The 22,244-nt window shown below is 45.2% G+C and overlaps 1 protein-coding gene across 1 annotated transcript in view; it reads left to right on the plus strand.

The window, feature by feature from the left end:
- ccdc82 (coiled-coil domain containing 82) overlaps window positions 1–8,869 on the plus strand; it is a 122,699-nt gene extending 113,830 nt beyond the window's left edge. Inside the window, exon 8 of the mRNA XM_070891942.1 lies at window positions 8,266–8,869. Within this exon, the coding sequence (XP_070748043.1) occupies window positions 8,266–8,334 (69 nt within the window). The 3' untranslated portion in view covers window positions 8,335–8,869. The remainder of the gene's footprint in view (window positions 1–8,265) is intronic.
- Window positions 8,870–22,244: the final 13,375 nt, after the last annotated feature.

Here is a 22,244-nt window from a genome sequence, read left to right on the forward strand (position 1 = left end):
GGCAATTTCCTGCAGGGCAATTGCCATGTGGGGCAAACAGGGGGTCGCCGCTGGCCAGTAAGGGGTTGACGGGGTGAGAACACCAGCGAGGCAGAAACATCCACCGCCCCCCAAAAAATGAGGGCAATGTCGCAATTGCTGGCGACTCGGCGGCAACTGAGCGGCGAGTGCTCTCCGCACCGTCACCACCTCTCAGCGGCAATGACTCTTTAAAAAGGGGGCAATTTTGGGCCCACTTACTCTTATACTCCAATCCCCTTGCAATAAAGACAACAAGCCATTTGCCTTCCTTATTGCTTGCTGTACCTGCATGTTAGCTTTCTGTGTTTCTTGCACAAGGACACCCAAATCTTTCTGAACACCAATACTTAAAAGTTTCTCACCATTTAAAAATATTCTGTTTTTCTATTCCTACCAAAATGAATAACCTCACATTTCCCTGCATTATACTCCATCTGCCACCTTACTGCCCACTCACTTAGTCTATCTATATCCCTTTGTGTTCTCCTCACACCTTACTGTTCCGCCTAGCTTTGTATCATCAGCAAACCTGGATACATTACACTTGGTCCTTTCATCTTGGTCATTAATATAGATTGTAAATAGCTGAGGCCCCAGCACTGCTCCTTGCGGCAACCCACTAGTTACAGCTTGCCAACCTGAAAAAGACCCATTTATCCCTACTCTCTGTTTTCTGTCTGTTAACCAATCCTCTATCCATGCTAATACGTTACCTCCAATCCCATGAGCCCTTACCTTGCGTAATAATCTTTTATGTGGCATCTTATCGAATGCCTTTTGGAAATCCAAATAAACTACATCCACTGGTTCCCCTTTATCTACCCTGCTAGATACATCCTCAAAAAACTCTAATAAATTTGTCAAACACGATTTCCCTTTCATAAAACCATGTTGACTCTGCCAAATCATGTTATGATTTTCTAAATGCCCTGATACAACTTTGTTAACAATGGATTCCAGCATTTTCCCTACAACTGATATCAGGCTAACTAGCCTGTAGATCCCTGTTTTCTTTCCCTCTTTTCTTGAATAGCGGCATTACATTTGCTACCTTCCAATCCACTGGGACCATTGTAGAAGCAAGGGAATTTTGAAAGATAAAAACCAATGCATGCACTATCTCTGCAGCCACCTCTTTTAGAACGCTAGGATTTCCATAAGAACATAAGAAATAGGAGCAGAAGTAGGCCATACGGCCCCTCGAGCCTACTCCGCCATTTTATATGATCTTGGCTGATCCAGTCATGGACTCGGGTCCACTTCCCTGCCCGCTCCCCATAACCCCTTATTCCCTTATCGGTTAAGAAACTGCCCATCTCTTTCTTATATTTATTCAATGTCCCAGCTGAGGCAACGAATTCCACAGATTTATAACCCTCTGAGAAAAGAAATTTCTCCTTGTCTCAGTTTTAAATGAGCGGCCCCTTATTCTAAGATTATGCCCCCTAGTCCAAGTCCCCCCCATCAGAGGAAACATTTTCTCTGCATCCACCTTGTCAAGACCCCTCATAATCTTATACGTTTCGATAAGATCTCCTCTCAACCTTCTGTATTTCAATGAGTAGAGGCCCAACCTACTCAACCTTTCCTCAAAGGTCAACCCCCTCATCTCTGGAATCAACCTAGTGGACCTTCTTTGAACTGCTTCCAAAGCAAGTATATCCTTTCGTAAATATGTAAACCAAAACTGCACGCAGTTTACCAGGTATGGCCTCACCAATACCCTGTATAGCTGTAGCAAGACTTCCCTGCTTTTATACTCCATCCCCTTTGCAATAAAGGCCAAGTTTCCATTGGCCTTCCTGATCACTTGCTGTACATGCATACTAACCTTTTGTGTTTCATGCACTAGTACCCCCAGGTCCCACTGTATTGCAGCACTTTGCAATCTTTCTCCGCTTAAATAATAACTTGCTCTTTGATTTTTTTCTGCCAAAGTCCATGACCTCACACTTTCCAACATTATACTTCATCTGCCAAATTTTTGTCCGCTCACTTAGCCTGTCTATGTCCTTTTGCAGATTTTCTCTGTCCTCCTCACACATTGCTTTTCTTCCCATCTTTGTATCATCAGCAAACTTGGCTACATTACACTCAGTCCCTTCTTCCAAGTCATTAATATAGATTGTAAATAGTTGGGGTACCAGCACTGATCCCTGCGGCACCCCACTAGTTACTGATTGCCAACCTGAGAATGAACCATCTATTTTCTGTTCGTTAGCCAATCCTCTATCTGTGCTAATATATTACTTCCAACCCTGTGAACTTTTATCTTGTGCAGTAATCTATTTATGTAGCACCTTGTCAAATGCCTTCTGAAAGTCCAAATACACCACATCCATTGGTTCCCCTTTATTCACCCTTTAGGCCGTCCTATCCAGGGGATTTGTCGGCTTTTAGTCCCATTAGTTTCTCAAGTACTTTTTCTTTACTTAGATTAATTACATTAAGTTCCTCATCCTCATTAGACCCTTGGTTCCCCACAATTTTAGGGCTTTTTGCGACTTCTACTGTGAAGACAGATACAAAATATTTATTTAACGTTTCTGCAATTTCCTTATTCCCCATAATAATTTCTCCTGTCTCAGTCTCTTAAGAGATCAATGTTTACTTTTGCTGCTCTCTTCCTTTTTACATACTTGTAAAAACTCTTACAATCTGTTTTTAAGGGGCCAAGTTTTGGCCTGAGTTGCTCCTGTTTTTTTGGAGCAACTGGTTTCGAATGGAGTATCTTAGAAATTTGAATTCTCGGCATTTAGTTTGCTCCAGTTCTAGTCAGTTAGAACAGTTTCACTTTGGAACAGAATTTTTTTTTCAAAAGATGGCGTGTCCGGCCACTTATGCCTGTTTTCAAAGTTTAGGCAGTGAAAACTTACTCCAAACTAACTTAGAATGGAGTAAGTGAAGATTTTTGTACGTTTGAAAAAACCTTGTCTACACTTTAGAAAATCAGGCGTAGGTTACAAATCAGGCGTAGGGAATGGTGGGGGGGGAGGTTTAAAGGGAAGTTTACAAACATTAAACACTTCAGTTTTACAAATAAAGAGCCATCATCAATAATAAATGATAAATACATCTATAAATCAACCAATAAATTAATAAAAAATAAAAAAAATTAAAAAATCAATAAATAAAACATTTTCTACTTACCGACTGCAGCACCGGGAGTCCTCCAACAGCGTGCTGGGACGCCCCCCCCCCCCCCCTGCCCCCCAGTGTGTCTCTGTCAGTGTCTCTATCTCTCTCTGTCTGTGTGTGTCTCTCTCACTCTCTGTCTGTCAGTGTCTGTGTTTCTGACAGCGAGGGGAGGGGGAGAAGGGGTAGTGGGGGGTGGGGGTAGAGGGAGTGGGGGTAGAGGGGGGTGGAGGGTGGGGGTAGAGGGGGTGGGGTGGGGGTAGAGGGGTGGGGGAGAAGTGGGGAGGGGGTGGGAGGGAGGGGGAGGAGAAGGGGGGGAGAGGGGGAGAAGGGAGAGAGGATGGAGGGAAGGAGAGAGGAGGGAGGGGAGGAGGGAGGGAGGGAAGGTGAGAGAAGGGAGGGAGGGAAGGAGAGAGGAGGGAAGGAGAGAGGAGGGAAGGAGAGAGGAGGGAGGGAGGGAAGGAGAGAGGAGGGAGGGAGGGAAGGAAGGAGAGAGGGGGGGGAGGGGAAGGGAGAGAAGGAGGCTGAACGGCCGGGCCCAAGACTTCGGGCTGGATTTACAGGTAAGTGGCGTTGGGTCTCGCGGGGGTGGGGGGGGGGGGTGGTCGCGGAGGTCCGGGGGGAGGAGAGTCGCGGAGGTGTGGGGGGGAGAGTCGCGCAGGTCCGGGGAGGGGGTGGTCACGCAGGTCCGGGGGGGGGGGGGGAAAGTCGAGGGGGTCCGGGGGGGAGTCGTGGAGGTCCGGGGGGGGGGGGAGAGAGAGAGAGACGCGGAGGTCCGGAGGGGGGAGCGGAGGTCGGGTCGCCGGCGGGGGGGGGAGCAGGGGTCGGGTCGGGTGGGAGGAGCCTTATCCACGCAGCCGCAGTGAGGCCATTCGGCCAAGGCTAGGGGCTGCGTGCTTCGGGCCCCTCCCACAGTTTTGGGCGCCTGGAGCTACTGCATATGCGCGCCCACTGTAGCGCGCATGAGCAGAGGTCCCGGCACTGTTTTCAGCGCAGGGACCTGGCTCTGCCCCCTACAGCTCGTGCTGCGCCACGCCCAGCTGCAGAGGACCTGCAGGGAGCCGGAGAATAGGTAAGTTTTTTTTAGGCACACTTTCTGGCACGAAAAACGGGCGTCCAGGTCGGCGCGGCCCGAAACTTGGGCCCTATATTTCTTCCTAGTTTTCTCTCAGTCTATTTTTTCCCTTTTTATCAATTTTTTGGTCACCCTTTGCTGGTTTCTGAAACTCTCCCAATCCTCAGGCTTACTACAATTCTTCGCAACATTATAAGCTTCTTCTTTCAATCTAATGCTATCCTTAACTTCTTTAGTTAGCCATAGATGGATCACTTTTCCTGTGAAGTTTTTGTTTCTCAATGGAATGTATCTTTGTTGAGAATTATGAAATATTTCTTTAAATGTTAGCCACTGCTTATCTGCTGCCATACCTTTTAATCTATTTTTCAAATCTACCTTAGCCATTAGTAATTGGCTTTATTTAAGTTTAAGATTTTCGCTTCGGACTTGGGCAAGTCACTCTCAAACGTAATGTGAAATTCTAATGTATTATGATCACTCTGCCCCAGAGGATCTTTTACTATGAGATTGCTAATTAACCCTGTCTCATTACACAATACAAGATCTAAAATAGCCTGTTCCCTGGTTGGTTCCATGACGTATTGTTCTAGGAAATTGTCCTGAATGCATTCCAGGAACTCGTCATCCTGACTATCTTTGGCAATTTCATTTGTCCAGTCTATATGAATGTTAAAGTCCCCCACAATTATTGCATTACTGTTGTTGCAAGCGCCTACTATTTTATGATTAATATTGATTAATACTTGCATGCACTTGTGTATGACTCGGAGATGGAGTGGAGACAGAGAAGAAGAGGTCAAAATGCTCACAGAATGAGGAGGAGGGGTAAGATGGCTCTCACCAAGAGGTCTTACCCACCTAGGGTCTTCAGGAAGCACTTTTCCTACCTGCACCTAAGTCAGGAGCAGTGTATTAGGAGGGTGCACTTCACCAAGGAGGTGGTCATGGAACTCTGCCATCTCCTGCAACCAGACTTGCAGCCTCAGAGCAGGGTGACGACGGCTCTCTTACTGGCCCTCAAGGTCATCGTGGCCCTCAAATTTTTCGCCACCGGATCCTTCCAGTTTGGAGCAGTATCAGTGGTAATTGCTAGAGATTGGTGGTAGATGAGTGATGGGGGTGTGGTGAGGCTTGTGCTGCAGAGGGTGAAATATGGCATTTGAAGATATTATTGACCACTTGTGTGAGGTCCTTAAACTTTTTGCGGCACTGGATCCAGATTCTGGGGCAACACTTGTTGCAGTGATGGCTTGTGAAATCTCTTCGCACAACTTTCTACTGCTCTGCCTTGAAGGCTTCTTAACCCCCTGTGGGTAGAGGACTGGATGGTGTCTTTGTACCCCCAGAACCAAGACCTCCATTGCTCCATCCAAATATCTCCTCGCCCTTTCCCTTGACTTATGCCATGGCTTCTGTCCACAATGACAATGAGGTGCTTCTGCAACAAAGCACCTCCCCTTTAAATAATGCAGACAGCCTAGGCCAAATTTTATCAGCCAGTAGACTGCACCTGATATTGTGACCCCCTGTTCAGCGCTAAACCAATCAGCAGTGAGTTTAGCGCTGAGATCAGTGCCGCAATCATAATGAGCAGGCAGCAGGAATTTTGTGTGCTGCCTGCACCGCTTTGAACGGGCGCGGGCACATAGCGCTGCGCGATGCCCATGCGCATTTCTGGGCCTTATCCAGTTTCTAGAACTGTGCTTCTATGATCCATTCTTTTTCACTGTTGCTTGATTAATAGATTTCTCTTGTAAATAAAGTTAGGCATTTCCTTTTGTTATGTCCTGTGTAATCAACCTCATTGTGTGGATCACTGAATCGCTTACCCCATGACTCCCAGCTAGCCTGAGTTGTGTAACCTTGGAAACCATGCTGTGGATTGAGAATCCAGATTTGGCAGTGGCTGGTAACATCGTTTCCCAGGATCCTGCAGCTCTGGACTAGTCTGGAGTCACAGTTATGCCCCTGAACCAGTGCAAATTTTCCATTTGCCACATCAACCATCTTCTGGCCTCTAAGTGACTTAGTTTCAATTTGTGCTGAATTCTGAGCTGCTTTATGACAAATGTACACTAGGAACTAGGGCTGCCTGATCTGATTTCATTTAGAACCCTGAAAGCCAGCATACAAAAGAGCATTTTCTCTCCCAGATCCTGCTGGAGTACAGAGCACTGACCATTCTCTGATAGCCTGCCCAAGTGCCTATTCTGAGACAGTGAGTGTTGGCAGATTATTCCATCGGGAATATCATAATTATCCAGTGTCCACATATGCACTTCCAGAGAGGTCAATAAATAGTATCAGGAATGAGAACCCATGCTGATCTTTTCCCCCTTCCTACAACAACAGCAACTTGTATTTATATAGCACCTTTAATGTAATAAAACGTCCCAAGGGGCTTCACATGAGTATTATGACAAAAAATTTGACACCAAGCCACATAAAGAGAAATTAGGGCAGATGACCAAAAGCTTAGTCAAAGAGATAGGTTTTAAGGAGCGTCTTCAAGGAGGAAAGAGAGATAGATAGACAGAGAGGTTTAGACAGAGCTTCGGGCCTCGGCAACAGAAGGCATGACCACCAATGGTTGAATGATTTATAATCAGGGTTGCTCAAGAGGGCAGAATTAGAGGATCACAGATATCTCGGGGAGGGGGGTGGGGTTTGTGGGGCTGGAGGAGATTACAGAGATAGGGAGAAATTAGGCCATGGAGGGATTTGAAAACAAGGCTGAGAATTTTGAAAATCTTTGAGGCGTTGCTTAACCGGAAGCCAATGTAGTCAGCGAGCACAGGGATGATGGGTGAATGGGACTTGGTGCGAGTTAAGACACAGGCAGCCGAGTTTTGGATGACCTCAAGTTTACATAGGATAGAATGTGGGAGACCAGCCAGGAGTGCATTCCTAGCTCGACTGGTGATGGGAAATTATTGAGCCCTCAACTTTTGTCCTGGCTGAGTTCAAGTAACTCAACAGAGACTGGAATTCAAACATGAGACCTTCTGGTCAATACGGCTTGGTGCTACAGTGAGTGGGGGCTTTATCCCTAGGTTATCAGGGAACTTTGCAGCAAAGGACTCCGAGCCAAACAAACAATATACTAATTCACTCTGACACCTGATCCTTAGTGAGTCTTAATACCAGGAAAGTATTTAGTATGTTAGAGCTCTGCCACCTTATGCCAGAGACTGATCGGATGTGGGTTTGACTTACAGTTCATCATGTGATGAGTTTCTAATTTCAATCTTGCCATCAGGAAATATGCCAAGTTGAGGCCAGACGCTTCCCCACAAGGAATGAGGGGAAATCCGTGATCCAATCACCCTAGGCCATCTTGAGCATTTCCTTAACAGCTGTTTAAGTGTGGTATTGCTGGAAGATTTGCAGTCTGTCACCTGCTTGCCCTCTTGGCTGGGTGAAAATACAGAAGCTCCTCTTTATATCCACTCCAAAAAATGAAATGCCTTTTCTCAGCTCAATAATTTAGCGTAAGCAGGGTAGTACTTTGTATTATGCAGTGATGTGATTGGTTTGTACCACTTCCCACATGTTTGTCCACTCACTACCTCAGTTTCTGCATGACTCGGGTTCTCCCTGACGTCTGTGGTGTACCTTTGTCAAGAAAATCTGCAGGAAGCAGTCACCTTTGTGATTAAGCCAAACAAGCAGATAAAGTCTGTTGTTGAATCCAGGCAATGACTGAAATGTTCTGGCCTAAACCCAGCCCCCGTGGTAATGTTAAATAGGTACTGACTGTTTTAGCCAGGACTGTGTAATTGGTTCCATTTGTGTGTGTTGCTAACATGTCTTTCTGACTAGCAACTATGGCTGTGCTAGCAGGTTGTAACTTAATACTGTTGATGCACTATTTGTTCCTCGACCAATTAGTTGCTTAGTTGTTCAGTGAAGCTAACCAGGGCAGGCAACACTCTGTATGCAACGATCTGCTTTATTAGTCATGTTCTTTCCTCTACTCTAATTTAAAGCATATATTAACAAAGCTTTTATTTTTTTTTCTTGCCCTGCAGCAATATATGCATCTTGAAACATTTCTCAGTGACGCTGACTACTTCTGTGAAGAGAAGCTTCTTGTATAAGCCACTAAAAGGCAGTCAGAAGGAAGAAAACAAGAAGGATGCCATTGTATTTTATAAACTGTACATTCTAACGCCCCCTTTGCTCTCTATTTTGGAGTTTGGAACGATCTGAGCCGCAGGCTGCTCCATCACGACCCAAAAAGCTACTCTGTGACTGGCCAGTATTAAAGGTCAACTGTGGGTCATAACTTCATGACTGCCTGGTTATGAAGCAGGCACCCTCCTCCTAGTGATTCCAAGCTGCCCGCTTTTATTGTAATATGTGTTTTTTTAATATGAAAATATAGACCATAAACTGCTTTAATTTGACTATACAAAGATTGAAGAGAATTGAGATGGAATGCTGTATGCTCCTCAAAAACAGAATCTATTTTGACAATCAGCTCTTTCATGTTAATAGTTTGAAATTACTGAGGCATACCTCATAGGTTAATATAAAAATCATAATCAGTGAGCAACCCAAAATTGTTTGCACTAAACTCTGACCTTCTCTCACATTTGTGAATCATAAACTGTATAAAGTCTGACATACATACCAGTTTTTATGATAGTTGCTTATTTTGGAGGCAGCTGTGTTAATGGAGAGAGATGTGGAGTGGATGATATTTCTCCACTGGTACAGAAATATTTTGTGGACAAGTCAAACTGTGTCCTGTACTTTCCAGAGTTTGGGCAGAAAATTGAAAATTGCCTTCTTAGTCATAGAATGGTGCAGGGATTTCTAAAGAGGGGGATGTAAATGACCACTATTGTGAATATTTTTTATTTCACAGAATCATAGAATGGTTACAGCACAGAAGGAGGCCATTCAGCTCATCGATCCCGTGCTGTTCTCAGAATGTGGATGGCCTGACAATGATACATTTGTTGCCCATACCTAGTTGCGCTGAGAAGGCAGTGGTGGGCCTTCTCTTCGAACAGCAGCAGTCCTTGTGATGATGGTCCTCCCACAGTGCTGCTAAGGTGGGGAATTCAAGGATTTTGACCCAGAGACAGTGAAAGAATGGTGATTAAATGTCCAAGTCGAGATGGTGTGTAACCTTCAGAGGGACTTGGAGGTTGGTGTTTCCATGACAAAGCTGCTCATCCTTCTAAGTGGTAGAAGCTGCAGGGAGGATCTCTTGAATTAACCTTGGTGAGTTGCGGCAGTGTATACTGCAACCATAATGCACATGGGATGCAGGTGGTGAATATTGAGCTCAGTGGCTGGGCGCCAAACAAGCCCTGTTCTGTCTGGGATGGTGTTAAGCTTCTTGAGTGTTGTCACAGCTGCGCCCATCCTGGCGAGTGATATATTTTCTATCATACTCCTGACATATACCTTGTAGATGAAGAAGAACCATTGTTGATCAGGAGATGAGCTAATCATTGCAGTGTACCCAACCTCTACCCTGCAGTTGTAGTGAAGGTGATGGTGTGGCCGGTCAAGTTAAGCTTGTGGGTAATGGTTACCCCAAGATTTTGAAGGGGGAGCAGAATTTGGCAATGGTGGAAACTCAATCAGGTGAGATGACTGGGCTTTCTTTTATTCAGGATGGTCATTGCCGGGTACCTTTGTGGTGCGAATGTTACGAAGCCTGCATATTATCGAGGTCCAGCTAAGGCTGGCATAGGCTGCACCATTATTGGAGAAATTACAAATGGATCCGAACACTGTGAAATCAGCTCCATGCCTGACCTTATAACAGAGTAGGTTGTTGATGAAATAACTGAAGGTGGTTAGGCTGAGGACTCTTCCGTGAAGAGCTCCTGTAGCAATATCCGGGGGCTATGATGTTTGGTCTCTGGCCAGCACAATTATCCCTTTATGTCAGGTATGACTCCAGCCACTGGAGAATTTTTCCTTTGACCTCAGTTTTGCTGTATCAAAGCTGCAATAACATCTGGAGCTGAGTGATTTTGGCTTTACCTGCATTGAGCATCAGTGAGCATATTTTTGGTGAGTAAATGTCGCTTGAAAGCACTGTTGATGACTCTTCTCATCAATTATTGATGATTGGGAGTGTTATGTATGTAAACATTACCAATGTCTAAGACTTGCCACCAGGGGGCGCACCTGTGGGAGACCCAAGGATCACCTGCACACCCTGGGCAAGTAGGTATAAAAGGCAGTCTACCATGCTGCTTCCTCACTCTGGAGTTACATTAAAGAGACCAAGGTCACAACAGTTTGAGCTTACAATATACAGTCATGTGAAGTTATTCTGAATATAACAATTGGCGACTAGTAACAGATCACGAACTTTCAACGAGTTTATGACCCGCAATGGCATCATGCATGTCAAATCTGCACCGTTTAAGCCCGCATCCAATGGTCAAGTGGAATGGAAAGTCCAAACCATCAAGAAGAGCTTGAAATGCGTAGCCAACGGTTCCCTGCAGACCCGGTTATCTCAGATTCTGCTCAGCGACCGCACTCGCTTACCGGGGTTCCCCCTGCAGAATTGTTAATGAAGAGAGCACTCAAAACCAGCCTCTCCTTAGTCCACCCGGATTTCAATGATCATGTAGAAACCAGGCATCACCGGCATAACATGTACCACAATCGTGCGGCTGTATCACGTGACGTTGAGGTTAATGCCCCTGTGTTTGTTCTTAATTACAGTCATGGTCCCAAATGGGTTGCTGGCACTGTGTTAGCCAAGGAGGGGAATAAAGTGTTTGTTGTCAAACTTTTGAATGGACAAACGTGCAGAAAGCACTTGGATCAGACCAAACTGCAGTTCACTGACAACCAAGAACAGTTTGAAGAGGACATTACCATCAATGATCCACCTACACACACCCAACCAGCAATCGACCTCGCGGTCAACCACGAGGATGAACCCACCATGTCCGACAGTCCGATCAGACCAGCCACACCACAGTGCAGCAATGATCCGACCAATTCACCCATGCCAGGACTTCAACTCAGGCGATCAACCCGGGAACATAGAGCCCCGGATCGCCTCAACTTGTAAATAACTTGTACATAAGACTTTGCGGAGGAATGATGTTATGTATGTAAACATTACCAATGTGGAAGACTTGCCACCAGGGGGCGCACCTGTGGGAGACCCATGGGTCACCTGCACACCCTGGGCAAGCAGGTATAAAAGCCAGTCTACCATGCTGCTGCCTCACTCTGGAGTTACATTAAAGAGACCAAGGTCACAACAGTTTGAGCTTACAATATAGTCTTGTGGAGTTATTCTGAACATAACAGGAAGAAGACTGATAGTGTGATAATGGGCCAGATTAGATTTGTCCTGTTTTTTGTGGATCAGACATACCTAGATAATCTTCCATAATGTTGGATAGATACCAATGTCATAGCTGTACTGGAACAGATTGGCTAGTGGAACCCGTCTTCAGCACCACTACTGAGATATTGTCAGGGTTCATTGTCTTTGCCATGTCCTGTCCATTCAGCCTTTCTGAAGGTCACATGGAATGACCAGAATTGGCTGGACACTGGTATCTATGATGGTGGGGGCGTCAGAAGGAGGTTGAATTGGATCATCCACTTGGCACTTTTGTCTGAAGACACTTGCAAACTTATTGTACTTAAAAAAATAAAAAAAAATTGAATCATGAATATCCCCAGGACACTTGAAGGAATAAATCATAGATTCATAGCATAGAAGTTACAGCACGGAAGGAGGCCAACAAAGAGCTATCCAGCCTAATCACACTTTCTAGCTCTTGGTTCGTAGCCCTGTAGTTTACAACACTTCACGTGCACATCCAAGTACTTTTTAAATGTGGTGAAGATTTCTGCCTCCACCACTCTTTTAGGCAGTGAGGTCCAGACCACCACAGCCCTCTGGGTGAAGAAATTTCCCCTCAAATCCCCTCTAAACCTTCTACCAATTACTTTAAATTTATGCCCCCTGGTTGTTGACCCCTCTGCTAAGGGAAATAGGTCCTTTCTATCCACTTTATCTAGGCCCCTCATAATTTTATACACCTTAACCAGGTCTCCTCTCAGCCTCCTCTGTTCCAAAGAAAACAGACCCAGCATCTGCAATCTTTTCTCATAGCCAAAATTCTCCAGTCCAGGCAACATTCTTGTAAATCTCGACTGCACCCTTTCCAGTGCAATCACATCTTTCCTGTACTTTGGTAACCATAACTGCAAGCAGTACTCTAGCTGTGGTCTAACTAGTGTTTTATACAGTTCAAGCATAACCCCCCCCCCCCCCCTGCCCCCTGCTCTTGTATTCTATGCCTCGGCTAATAAAGGCAAGCATTCTGTATGCTGTCTTAACACCTTATTTATTTGGCCTGCTACCTTCAAGGATCTGTGGACCTGCACTCCAAGGTCCCTTTGTTTCTCTACACTTCTCAGTGTCCTACCATTTAATGTGTATTCCCTTTCCTTGTTAGCCCTCCCCAATGCATTACCTCACACTTCTCCGGATTTAATTCTATTTGCCACTGTTCTGCCCACCTGACCAGTTTATTGATATCTTCCTGCAGTCTACAGCTTCTTCATTATCAACCACGCAGCCATCTGCAAACTTCTTAATCATACCTGCTATATTCAAGTCTAGGTCATTGATGTACACCACAAAAAGCAAGGGACCCAGTACTGAGCCCTGCAGAACCCCGCTAGAAAAAGCCTTCCAGTCACAAAAACACCCATCAACCATTACCCTCTGCTTACTGCCTCTGAGCCAACTTTGGATCCAACTTGCCACTGCCCTGGATCCCATGGGCTTTTACTTTCATGATCAGTCTGCCATGTGGAACCTTATCAAAAGCCTCGCTAAAATCCATATACACGACATCAAACGCACTATCGTCATCTACCCTCCTTGTAACCTCCTCAAAAAATTCAATCAAGTTTGTTGTACACGACTTTCCCTTAACAAATCTTTGCTGACTATCCTTGATTAATCCGTGTCATTCTAAATAAAGATTTGTCCTGTCCCTCCAATAATTTTCCCACCACCGAGGATAGGCTGACTGGCCTGTAATTACTCGGTCTATCCCTTTCTCCCTTTTTAAACAAAGATTCCACATTAGCAGTCCTCCAGTCCTCTGGCATCACACCTGAAGCCAGAGAGGATTGGAAAATAATGGCCAGAGCCTCTGCTATTTCCTCTTTTGCTTCGCTTAACACCCTGGGATACATTTCATCCGGGCCTGGAGATTTATCCACTTTCAAAGCTTCTAAACCCCTTAATACTTCCCCTCTCACTATGTTTATTTCATCCAATATTTCACACTCCTCCTCCCTGATAGCAATGTCTGCTTCGCCCCTCTCCTTTGTGAAAACAGACGCAAAGTATTCATTAAGAACCTGACCAACGTCTCCTGCCTCCACACACAGATTACCCTTAAGGGGCTAGACTTTCCTATGAGCCCCTCAATGCCTGATTGCCCGCTCAGAAAAACCGTTAACGTTTGGTGAGTAATGCTGGCGAGAATTTCCACTTTTATGTTTAAACTAATTAAAACTAATTGCCCGGCGAGAAAATGGGCTTTGCACCTTTATTGTTGCCGGTTTACACGGCGCTTAAGGGGAAACTAAGTAAAATGGGCGTTTCTTCCTGGACTGGACGGTAAGTATTTAAAATTTAGTCTGAGGCTGCGGTTGGGCCTAGGGAGGGGGGGGAAATGTTTTTTAAAAATTCAAAAAAAAACCATGAAAAACATTCCCAAGACACTTTTATACCTAATCGCCATTTTAAAATTTAAAAAAATAATGAACCTTTAACTTACCTTTCTTTGCAGAGTACTCACCTACCGCCCTGTTTAAGCAGCTTTTACAGGGCAGTTTCCTCGGTGATCTGGACGTCGGCAGTTGAGGCCAAACTTACGATTTTTCTCGGCATTGCACAAAGGCAGTTTGGACCTGGTGAGCGTGTTCAGATGTAGGCTATACCATTAAAAAAACTAAGGAGGAAACTTTCGCTGGGCGGAAAAACAGCTGTACCATCGAGAAAATCACCGAGAACCCGCTGAAAATGATAGGAGAATCTAGCCCAAGATCTTTAATATGCCCTACCCTTTCTTTAGTTATTCTATTACTCTTAATATACTCAAGAAGGATAAATTTAATCATAGAATGATACAGCACAGAAGGAGGCTATTCGGCTCATCATGCCTGTGCCAGCTCTTTGGTAGAGCTATACAATTAGTCACACTCCCCTGTTCCTTCCTCATAGCTCTGTAATTTTTTTCCTCTTCAAGTAATTATCCAATTCCCTTTTGAAAGTTACTATCAAATCTGCTTCCAGCAACCTTTCAGGCAGTGCATTCCAGATCACAACTACCCGTGCGTATTTTTTTTCCCCTCATCTCTGCTTTTGCCAATCACCTCAAACCTGTGTCCTCTGGTCAACCCTCTGCCATTGCAAACAGCCTCTCCCCAAAATCACTCACGATTCCGAACACCTCAATAAAATCACCCCCAACCCTCTCCGCTCCAAAGAAAACTTCCCAGCCTCTCCAGACCCTCCACACAATCAAAGTCCCTCATCCCCGGTACCACTCTAGCAAATCTTCGCTGCACCCTCTCCAAAGCCCCGACATCGCCCCCCCTCCCAAAGTGCGGGGCCCAGAACTGAACATGACACTCCAGCCGAGGCCCAACCAGTGTTTCACAAACGTTTAGTATAACTTCCCCGGTCCTGTACTCCACGCCTCCACCCATAAAGCCAAGGTTCCCCACGCTACCCCCAACAGCCTTCTCAACTTGTCCTGCCACCTTCAAAGATGTGTACATATACCCCCAGGTCTCTCCATTCCTGCACCCCCCACCCCCCCGAAAGAAAATTATCTCATTTAGTTCATATTGCCTTTCCTCATTCTTCCCACCAAAAGGCAGCACTTAATACTTCTCTGCGTTAAATTTCAACTGCTGTGTGTCTGACCATTTCACCAGTTTGCCACTGTCCTGAAGTCTGTTGCAAGGATTATTTAGTGTACTGGAGCAAAAACTGTGGAGGTGTTGAAACTTTTTATTGTGGTGGACCACTTGACTCTCTTTAATACAAAATGCTGAATTCAAGGAATACTTATGAAACTTTATTATAAGAAAACTGATTATTTTGTTGTTAAAAATTGCAAAATAGCATTTTATGTTACTTCGTACACTTTTGTCATTTTTCTCTTACTGGAATCATTTCTAAGTAATTTACGATTATTTGTGGGGGGGTTTTTTGCAAATATTTGTGTCATAGTATACAAATTAGCAATACGTTGCTCCATTATACGGTTTCCTTTCTGGACTGGTAGCTGTTTCCTATCTTTACTACCTTGATTTTGAATATTGTATTTGTGCACATTGAACAACATCCTCTAAATGCATTTTCATGCTGTTGTAGGTTGTTTAGTATGCACGCATACAGAGACTGAACTCCATGACATAGTCAAAGTATTTACTGAGGCGTACGAAAGCATGGGCCTTACGCTAAACATCAGCAAGACTAAGGTCCTCCACCAGCCTATCCTTACCACACAGCACTGTCTCCCCGTCATCAAGATCCATGGCACTGCCCTGGACAATGTGGACCACTTCCAATATCTCGGGAGCCTTCCATCAACAAGAGCAGGCATTGACGACGAGATCCAACACCGCGTCCAGTGCGCCAGTGCAGCCTTCGGCCACCTGAGGAAAAGAGTGTTTGAAGACCAGTCCCTCAAAACTGCCACGAAGCTGATGGTTTACAGGGCTGTAGTAATACCTGCCCTCCTGTATAGCTCAGAAACATGGACCATGTACCATAGGCTGGGTTTGTTCTCATTGGAACAGAGGAGGTGGAGAGGAGACCTCATTGAGGTGTACAAAATATTGAGGGGCCTGGACATAGTAGATAGTAAGGGCCTATTTCCATTGGTGGAGGGGTCTATAACGAGGGGGCATAGTTTTAAGATGGTTGGTGGAAGGTTTAGAGGAGATTTGAGGGGGCGCGCTTTATGCAGAGGGTTGTGGGGATCTGGAACTCATTGCCTGGAAGAGTGGTGGATGCAGAAACCCTCACCACTTTTAAGAGATGGTTGGATGGGCACTTAAAGTGCTGTAACCTGCAGGGTTACAAACCTAGAGCTGGTAATTGGGATTAGACTGGATGACCTTTTGATGGACGGCGCAGATATAATGGTAAGTACTGTAGGGAATAGAATACGGCCAGCATGATCTCCTGGACTAGTTTTGATTGCCTGGATGGGTCAAGAGGAATTTTCCCAGATTTTTTCTCCCTAAATTGGCCTGGGTTTTTATCTGGTTTTTGCCTCTCCCAGGAGATCACATGGCTCCAGTTAGGGTGGAGTGTAGAATGTTTTAGTATAAGAAGTGTCGCAGTTGTGTGAGGCGGACTGGTTGGGCTGGGTGCTCTTTGCCTTTCCATCATTGTTCATAGGTTTATATGTAACCTTTAGGGCTGCTGACTAAGCGCAGAAGAAGGCCATTTCGGCCGGCGTGGACACAATGGGCTGAAATGGCCTTCTTCTGAGCTGTAAATTTCTATGTTTCTATGTACAGTAGACAACTCAAGTCGCTGGAGAAATACCACCAATGATGTCTCTGCAAGATCCTACAAATCCCCTGGGAGGACAGACGGACCAACATTAGCATCTTCGACCAGGCCAACATCCCCAGTATCGAAGCACTGACCACACTTGATCAGCTCCGCTGGGCAGGCCACATAGTTAGCATGCCAGACACGAGACTCCCAAAGCAAGCGCTCTACTCGGAACTCCTTCACGGCAAATGAGCCAAAGGTGGGTGTTATATATGCAGACTTTAGATCTCTCTGTGCAGTCACTGTATGGTTGCATAAGATGGAGACTTGTTCACCTGATGTAGTATCAATAAGGTTTACACTGTGTATATACATGCTGGCACCACTAGAGGGTGCAACTGGTGGAGACCAGGGTTTCCTGTCCTGGCGGCAGGAGTTGTATAAAATGGGAGCCACCATGCGGCTGCCTCATCTGGAGTTATGAGTAAAGGACCAAGGTCACTACAGTTTGAGTCATTCATAAGTACATTACAGACATAATAGTGGGCAGTGGAAACGATACAAGGACACCCTCAAAGTCTCCCTGATAAAGTGCAACATCCCCACTGACACCTGGGAGACCCTGGCCAAAGACCGCCCTATGTGGAGGAAGCGCATCCGGGAGGGCACTGAGCACCTCGAGTCTCGTCGCTGAGAGTGTGCAGAAATCAAGTGCAGGCAGCGGAAAGAGGGTGCGACAAACCAATCCCACCTACCCCTTCCCTCAATGACTATCTGTCTGCCCCACCTGTGACAGAGACTGTGGTTCTCGTATTGGACAGTACAGCCACCTAAGAACTCATGTTAAGAGTGGAAGCAAGTCTTCCTCGATACTGAGGGACTACCTATGATGATGAGTATGCTTGTTTCTGATTGGATCTTCAAATTTATACAGGCAAGCTCATCAGCATACAAAATAAAAGTACAAATAGAAAATGTGTCACTGGGGCTTTTTGGGACTGATAGCCAGAGCATAACGGACTACATATGGTGCATGGCCACTTCTTTGACACCTCAGCAATATGTTACAGGAGAAATGCACTTAAGCTAATACACTGTATTGTGTCATACTCTTCTGACACATTGAATTCATCATTTAAATTGCTCACATCACTACAACTAATCAGTGACAAATATGTAACCAACAGGATTTCACCCTTGTGTTGTACGGTTCAAAATAGTTTCCAGTCAATCTGAGTTTGGAAGGGCAAAATCAACGATGGCCATAATCTGAAAATTTCACATGCGCACAATTGCACTTTACTGAAATCCCAGTGACAATTTGTTGAGGGCTCAGAAATGTTGTATTCCCTGAGTAACTACCAGCTGCTTTAGCAAAAATTGGGTTGAAAGCTATCTGGACTTTGTAATTTTGGATTGCCTTGCACCACTAGCTGTCCCACATATTCAGATCACTCTGGACATTATCCTTTTCCTACACTCATTTTCAGATCTCTACGGCACTTAAAAAAGCTGCAGGAACAATGTGAGTCCATGCTCCTCAATTTTAGCAACAAGCTTGATGCTGAATAAAAGTGAATGATATTGGCGTTCTCCTACCTTTGCGGCAGACAGTCTTGTACATCTTGTCTCAGTGAGAGATGGAGACTGTACTGCCACAGTGGTCCTGATGGGACACTCATGGGTGCAAGAAATACCCATGTAACAGAGGAGGATAAGATTTACACATTTGATTGAAAAGAACTTGCAGAATTTCGAAAGCACCCCTTCCCACAACAAAGTAAGTATTCTTTAAAACTAATAGAAACACATTCTTGTAAATAAATATTTAGTTACATTTTGTTTTATTTCACAGTTATTATCTGCAAAAAATCTGCAAAGGGATTTAGACAGGTTAAGTGAGTGGGCAAAAATTTGGCAGATGGAGACTCACGTGGGAAAATGTGAGGTTATCCACTTTCGCAGAAAAAATAGAAAAGCAAATTATTATTTAAATGGAGAAAAATTGCAAAGTGCTGCAGTACAGAGGGACCTGGGGGCCATTGTGCATGAAACACAAAAAGTTAATATGTAGGTACAGCAAGTAATCAGGAAGGCAAATGGAATGTTGGCCTTTATTGCAAGGGGAATGGAGTATAAAAGCAGAGAAGTCCTGCTATAACTCTACAGGGGATTGGTGAGGCCACACCTAGAGTACTGCATGCAGTTTTAGTCTCCGTATTTAAGGAAGGATATGCTTGCTGTCCGGGGGTGCTTCCCCATGAGAGTGATCACCCACTCCTCCATCTCAGTGATGTCGCTGGGGACTGGTGGCCCCCCCATCTCTGCACGGACCTCATCATTGATAGCTTCTTCTGTAAAAGGTGACAGGACGACATGGCATGTGGTCATTGCATGATATCATTGCTAGGTACTGTCACAGAGACTGATACAACACATAACCGACAGACGTAATCATGATTATTCTGATACTCATTCTTTATCTAAAGACGTACACCGTGACCGCAGGCTTTCAGTAAAACATTCCCAGTAAAAATGCAAAACCTCACATCTGCTGATAGTCACTCATGACTGTTACAAATCAAATTATATAAATACATAAGTACATGTAAATCAATGTAATATTTACTCTTGCAGATCCCAGAAGGTCGTTCCATCATTTGCAGCATTGGTTTCCCTCATGCACCTCGTTGGTCGCCAACGAGACCACCTCTGCTATCTCGGTCCTTGTCCTCTGGTATGCCTTTGGGGTGGGCTTCCCACGCCCTCCCTGTGTCAAATCACCCCAGCGTAACTCGATCTCCTGCAGGAAGGAGGCATTTGCCTCGTCCGAGAACCTCCTGGCTCTTCTGCGGCCTCCAATGTGCTCCTCTCCCACATCACTGCTCTCTCCAGCGTCAGTCTCCACAGCGTGCTGTGATGCCTCCTCCTCTCTCTCCATTATAGGCCAAATACGGTCAAATATGTGGCTGGTAACAGCTACTTTTTGTTTGCCTATTTGCTGTGAAGCTCTAAAGTCTCCCTCCTTCCTCCCAAAGCAACGACACCACACCCAGCCACGCTTTCAGTGCCCCTGAGCTCCCTCTCTGTCTCCTCTTCTGCGCATGTCATGGTGACCCTTAACCTCCAGAATCACGGGAATTGAGCGTTGCCATGCTGTTGCTAAGGACGGCCACACTTTACGTCAGAAGGTCAAAAAAATTTAATGCTACCTCCCATTTTATATCGCCTGCGTTAACAAAAGTGGAGACTAGGTGGTTTGAGAATGGGCGAGAAGCCAGCAGTCCGAAACCCTTTTTTTACCGCCCACACCGGAAATATCGTCGAAACAAAAGTGGAGGTTCTAGCCCCAGAGTCTCAGAATATGGGGCCGCCCATTTAAAACTGAGATGAGGAGGAATTTCTTCTCTCAGAGGGTTGTAAATCTGTAGAATTCTCTGCCCCAGAGAGCTGCGGAGGCTGGATCATTGAATATATTTAAGGCGGAGATAGACAGATTTTTTGAGCGATAAGGGAGTAATGGGTTATGGGGAGTGGGCAGGGAAGTGGAGCCGAGTCCATGATCAGATTAGCCATGATATTAAATGGCAGAGCAGGCTCGAGGTACCTTATGGCCTACTCCTGTTCTTATTTCTTATGTTCTTATTATAAACTCTATACGAAAAATTCTGAGATAAGGTGGTGGACCACATTGCAGATTCCTTTTCATGTCATTTTCTTGAATGTGTTGAACAATTTTATTGTCAGACGTTTTCAGTTCAATGGAGTTTAATTCAGACATTAACTTTTTAATACAATAAATCAGTGTGAAGTTTAAGGAATTGTTTGTTGAAATGTATTTTAACAGATAATAAAGCAAGTATTAGGGTTAAAAATCTGTCTTGGGCGATAGGGCAAAACAAACGATAGCGAATCGGCAATCGGTTTTGCACTTTGCCCAATTTTCTTTTCCTTTGAACTCGAGGGCTACTGATTTGCTCATGTCCATTTTACACTATCACCTAAGACAAATTTATACCCCATTATATTCCTTCTGCACCGATGCTCAGTTTGCTTCCGCCAGAGCAACTGGCTCCAAACCATATTACAGCCTTGGTCCAAACATGGACAAAAGTGTTGAATTCCAGAGGTTCAATGAGAAAGACTGCCCTTGACATCAAAGCAGCATTCGACCGAATGTGGCCTCAAGGAGCCCGAGTAAAATTGAAGTCAATGGGAATAAGGGGAAAATTCTCCACTGTCTGGAGTCATACCTAGCACAAAGGAAAATGGTGGGGGAAAATTCTCCACTGTCTGGAGTCATACCTAGCACAAAGGAAAATGGTGGTGGTTTTTGTAGGCCAATCATTTTACCCCAGGACATCACTGCAGGAGTTCCTCAGGGTAGTGTCCTAGGCCCAACCATCATCAGCTGCTTCTTCAATGACCTTCCCTCCATCATAAGGTCAGAAGTGGGGATGTTCGCAGATGATTGCATAGTGTTCAGTTCCAGTCGCAACTCCTCAGATAATGAAGCATTCTGTGCCCACATGCAGCAAGACCTGGACGACATTCAGGCTTGGGCTGATAAGTAGCAAGTAACAGTCACACCACAGAAGTGCCAGGCAATGTCTATCTCCAACAAGAAATTTCGAACCACCACCCCTTGTCATTCAATGGCATTATCATCGCCGAATCCCCCACCATCAACATCCTAGGGGGTCACCATTGACCAGAAACATAATTGGACCAGCCACATAAATACTGTGGCTACAATAGCAGGTCCGAGGCTTGATATTCTATAGCGAGTGTCTCACCTCCTGACTCCCCAAAGCCTTTCTACCATCTACAAGCATAAGTCAGGAGCGTGATGGAATACTCTCTACTTGCCTGCGTGCAGTTCCAACAGCAATCAAGAAGCTCGACACTATCCAGGACAAAGCAGCCCGCTTGATTGGCACCCCATCCAGCATCTTAAACATTCACTCCCTCCGCCACCAGCGCACTGTGGCTGCAGTGTGCACCATCTACAAGATGTACTGCTGCAACTCGCCACGGCTTCTTCGGCAGCACTTCCCAAACCCGCGACCTCTACCACCTAGAAGGACAAGGGCAGCAGGGACATGGGAACGTCATCACCTCCAAGTTGCACATTAACCTGACTTGGAAATATTTTGCCATTTCCTTCATCGCTGGATCAATATCCTAGAACTCCCTGCCTAACAGCATTATGGGAGTATCTTCACCACATCGACTACAGCAGTTCAAGAAGGCAGCTCAGCACCATCTTCTCAAAGGCAATTAGGGATGGACAATAAATGCTGGCTTTGCCAGTGACACCCACATCCCATAAACAAATAAAAAAAAGGCTTGAGTGGATGACTGGGCTTACTCCTGTTCCTACATTCCTAAGAACATAAATAGTTATAACGATTCTTATAAATGAAAACACAGATTGAAGGAATGCAGGTTTAAACT

This window comes from Pristiophorus japonicus, chromosome 10 (genome assembly GCF_044704955.1).
Source record: "Pristiophorus japonicus isolate sPriJap1 chromosome 10, sPriJap1.hap1, whole genome shotgun sequence".
NCBI lineage: Eukaryota > Metazoa > Chordata > Chondrichthyes > Pristiophoridae > Pristiophorus > Pristiophorus japonicus.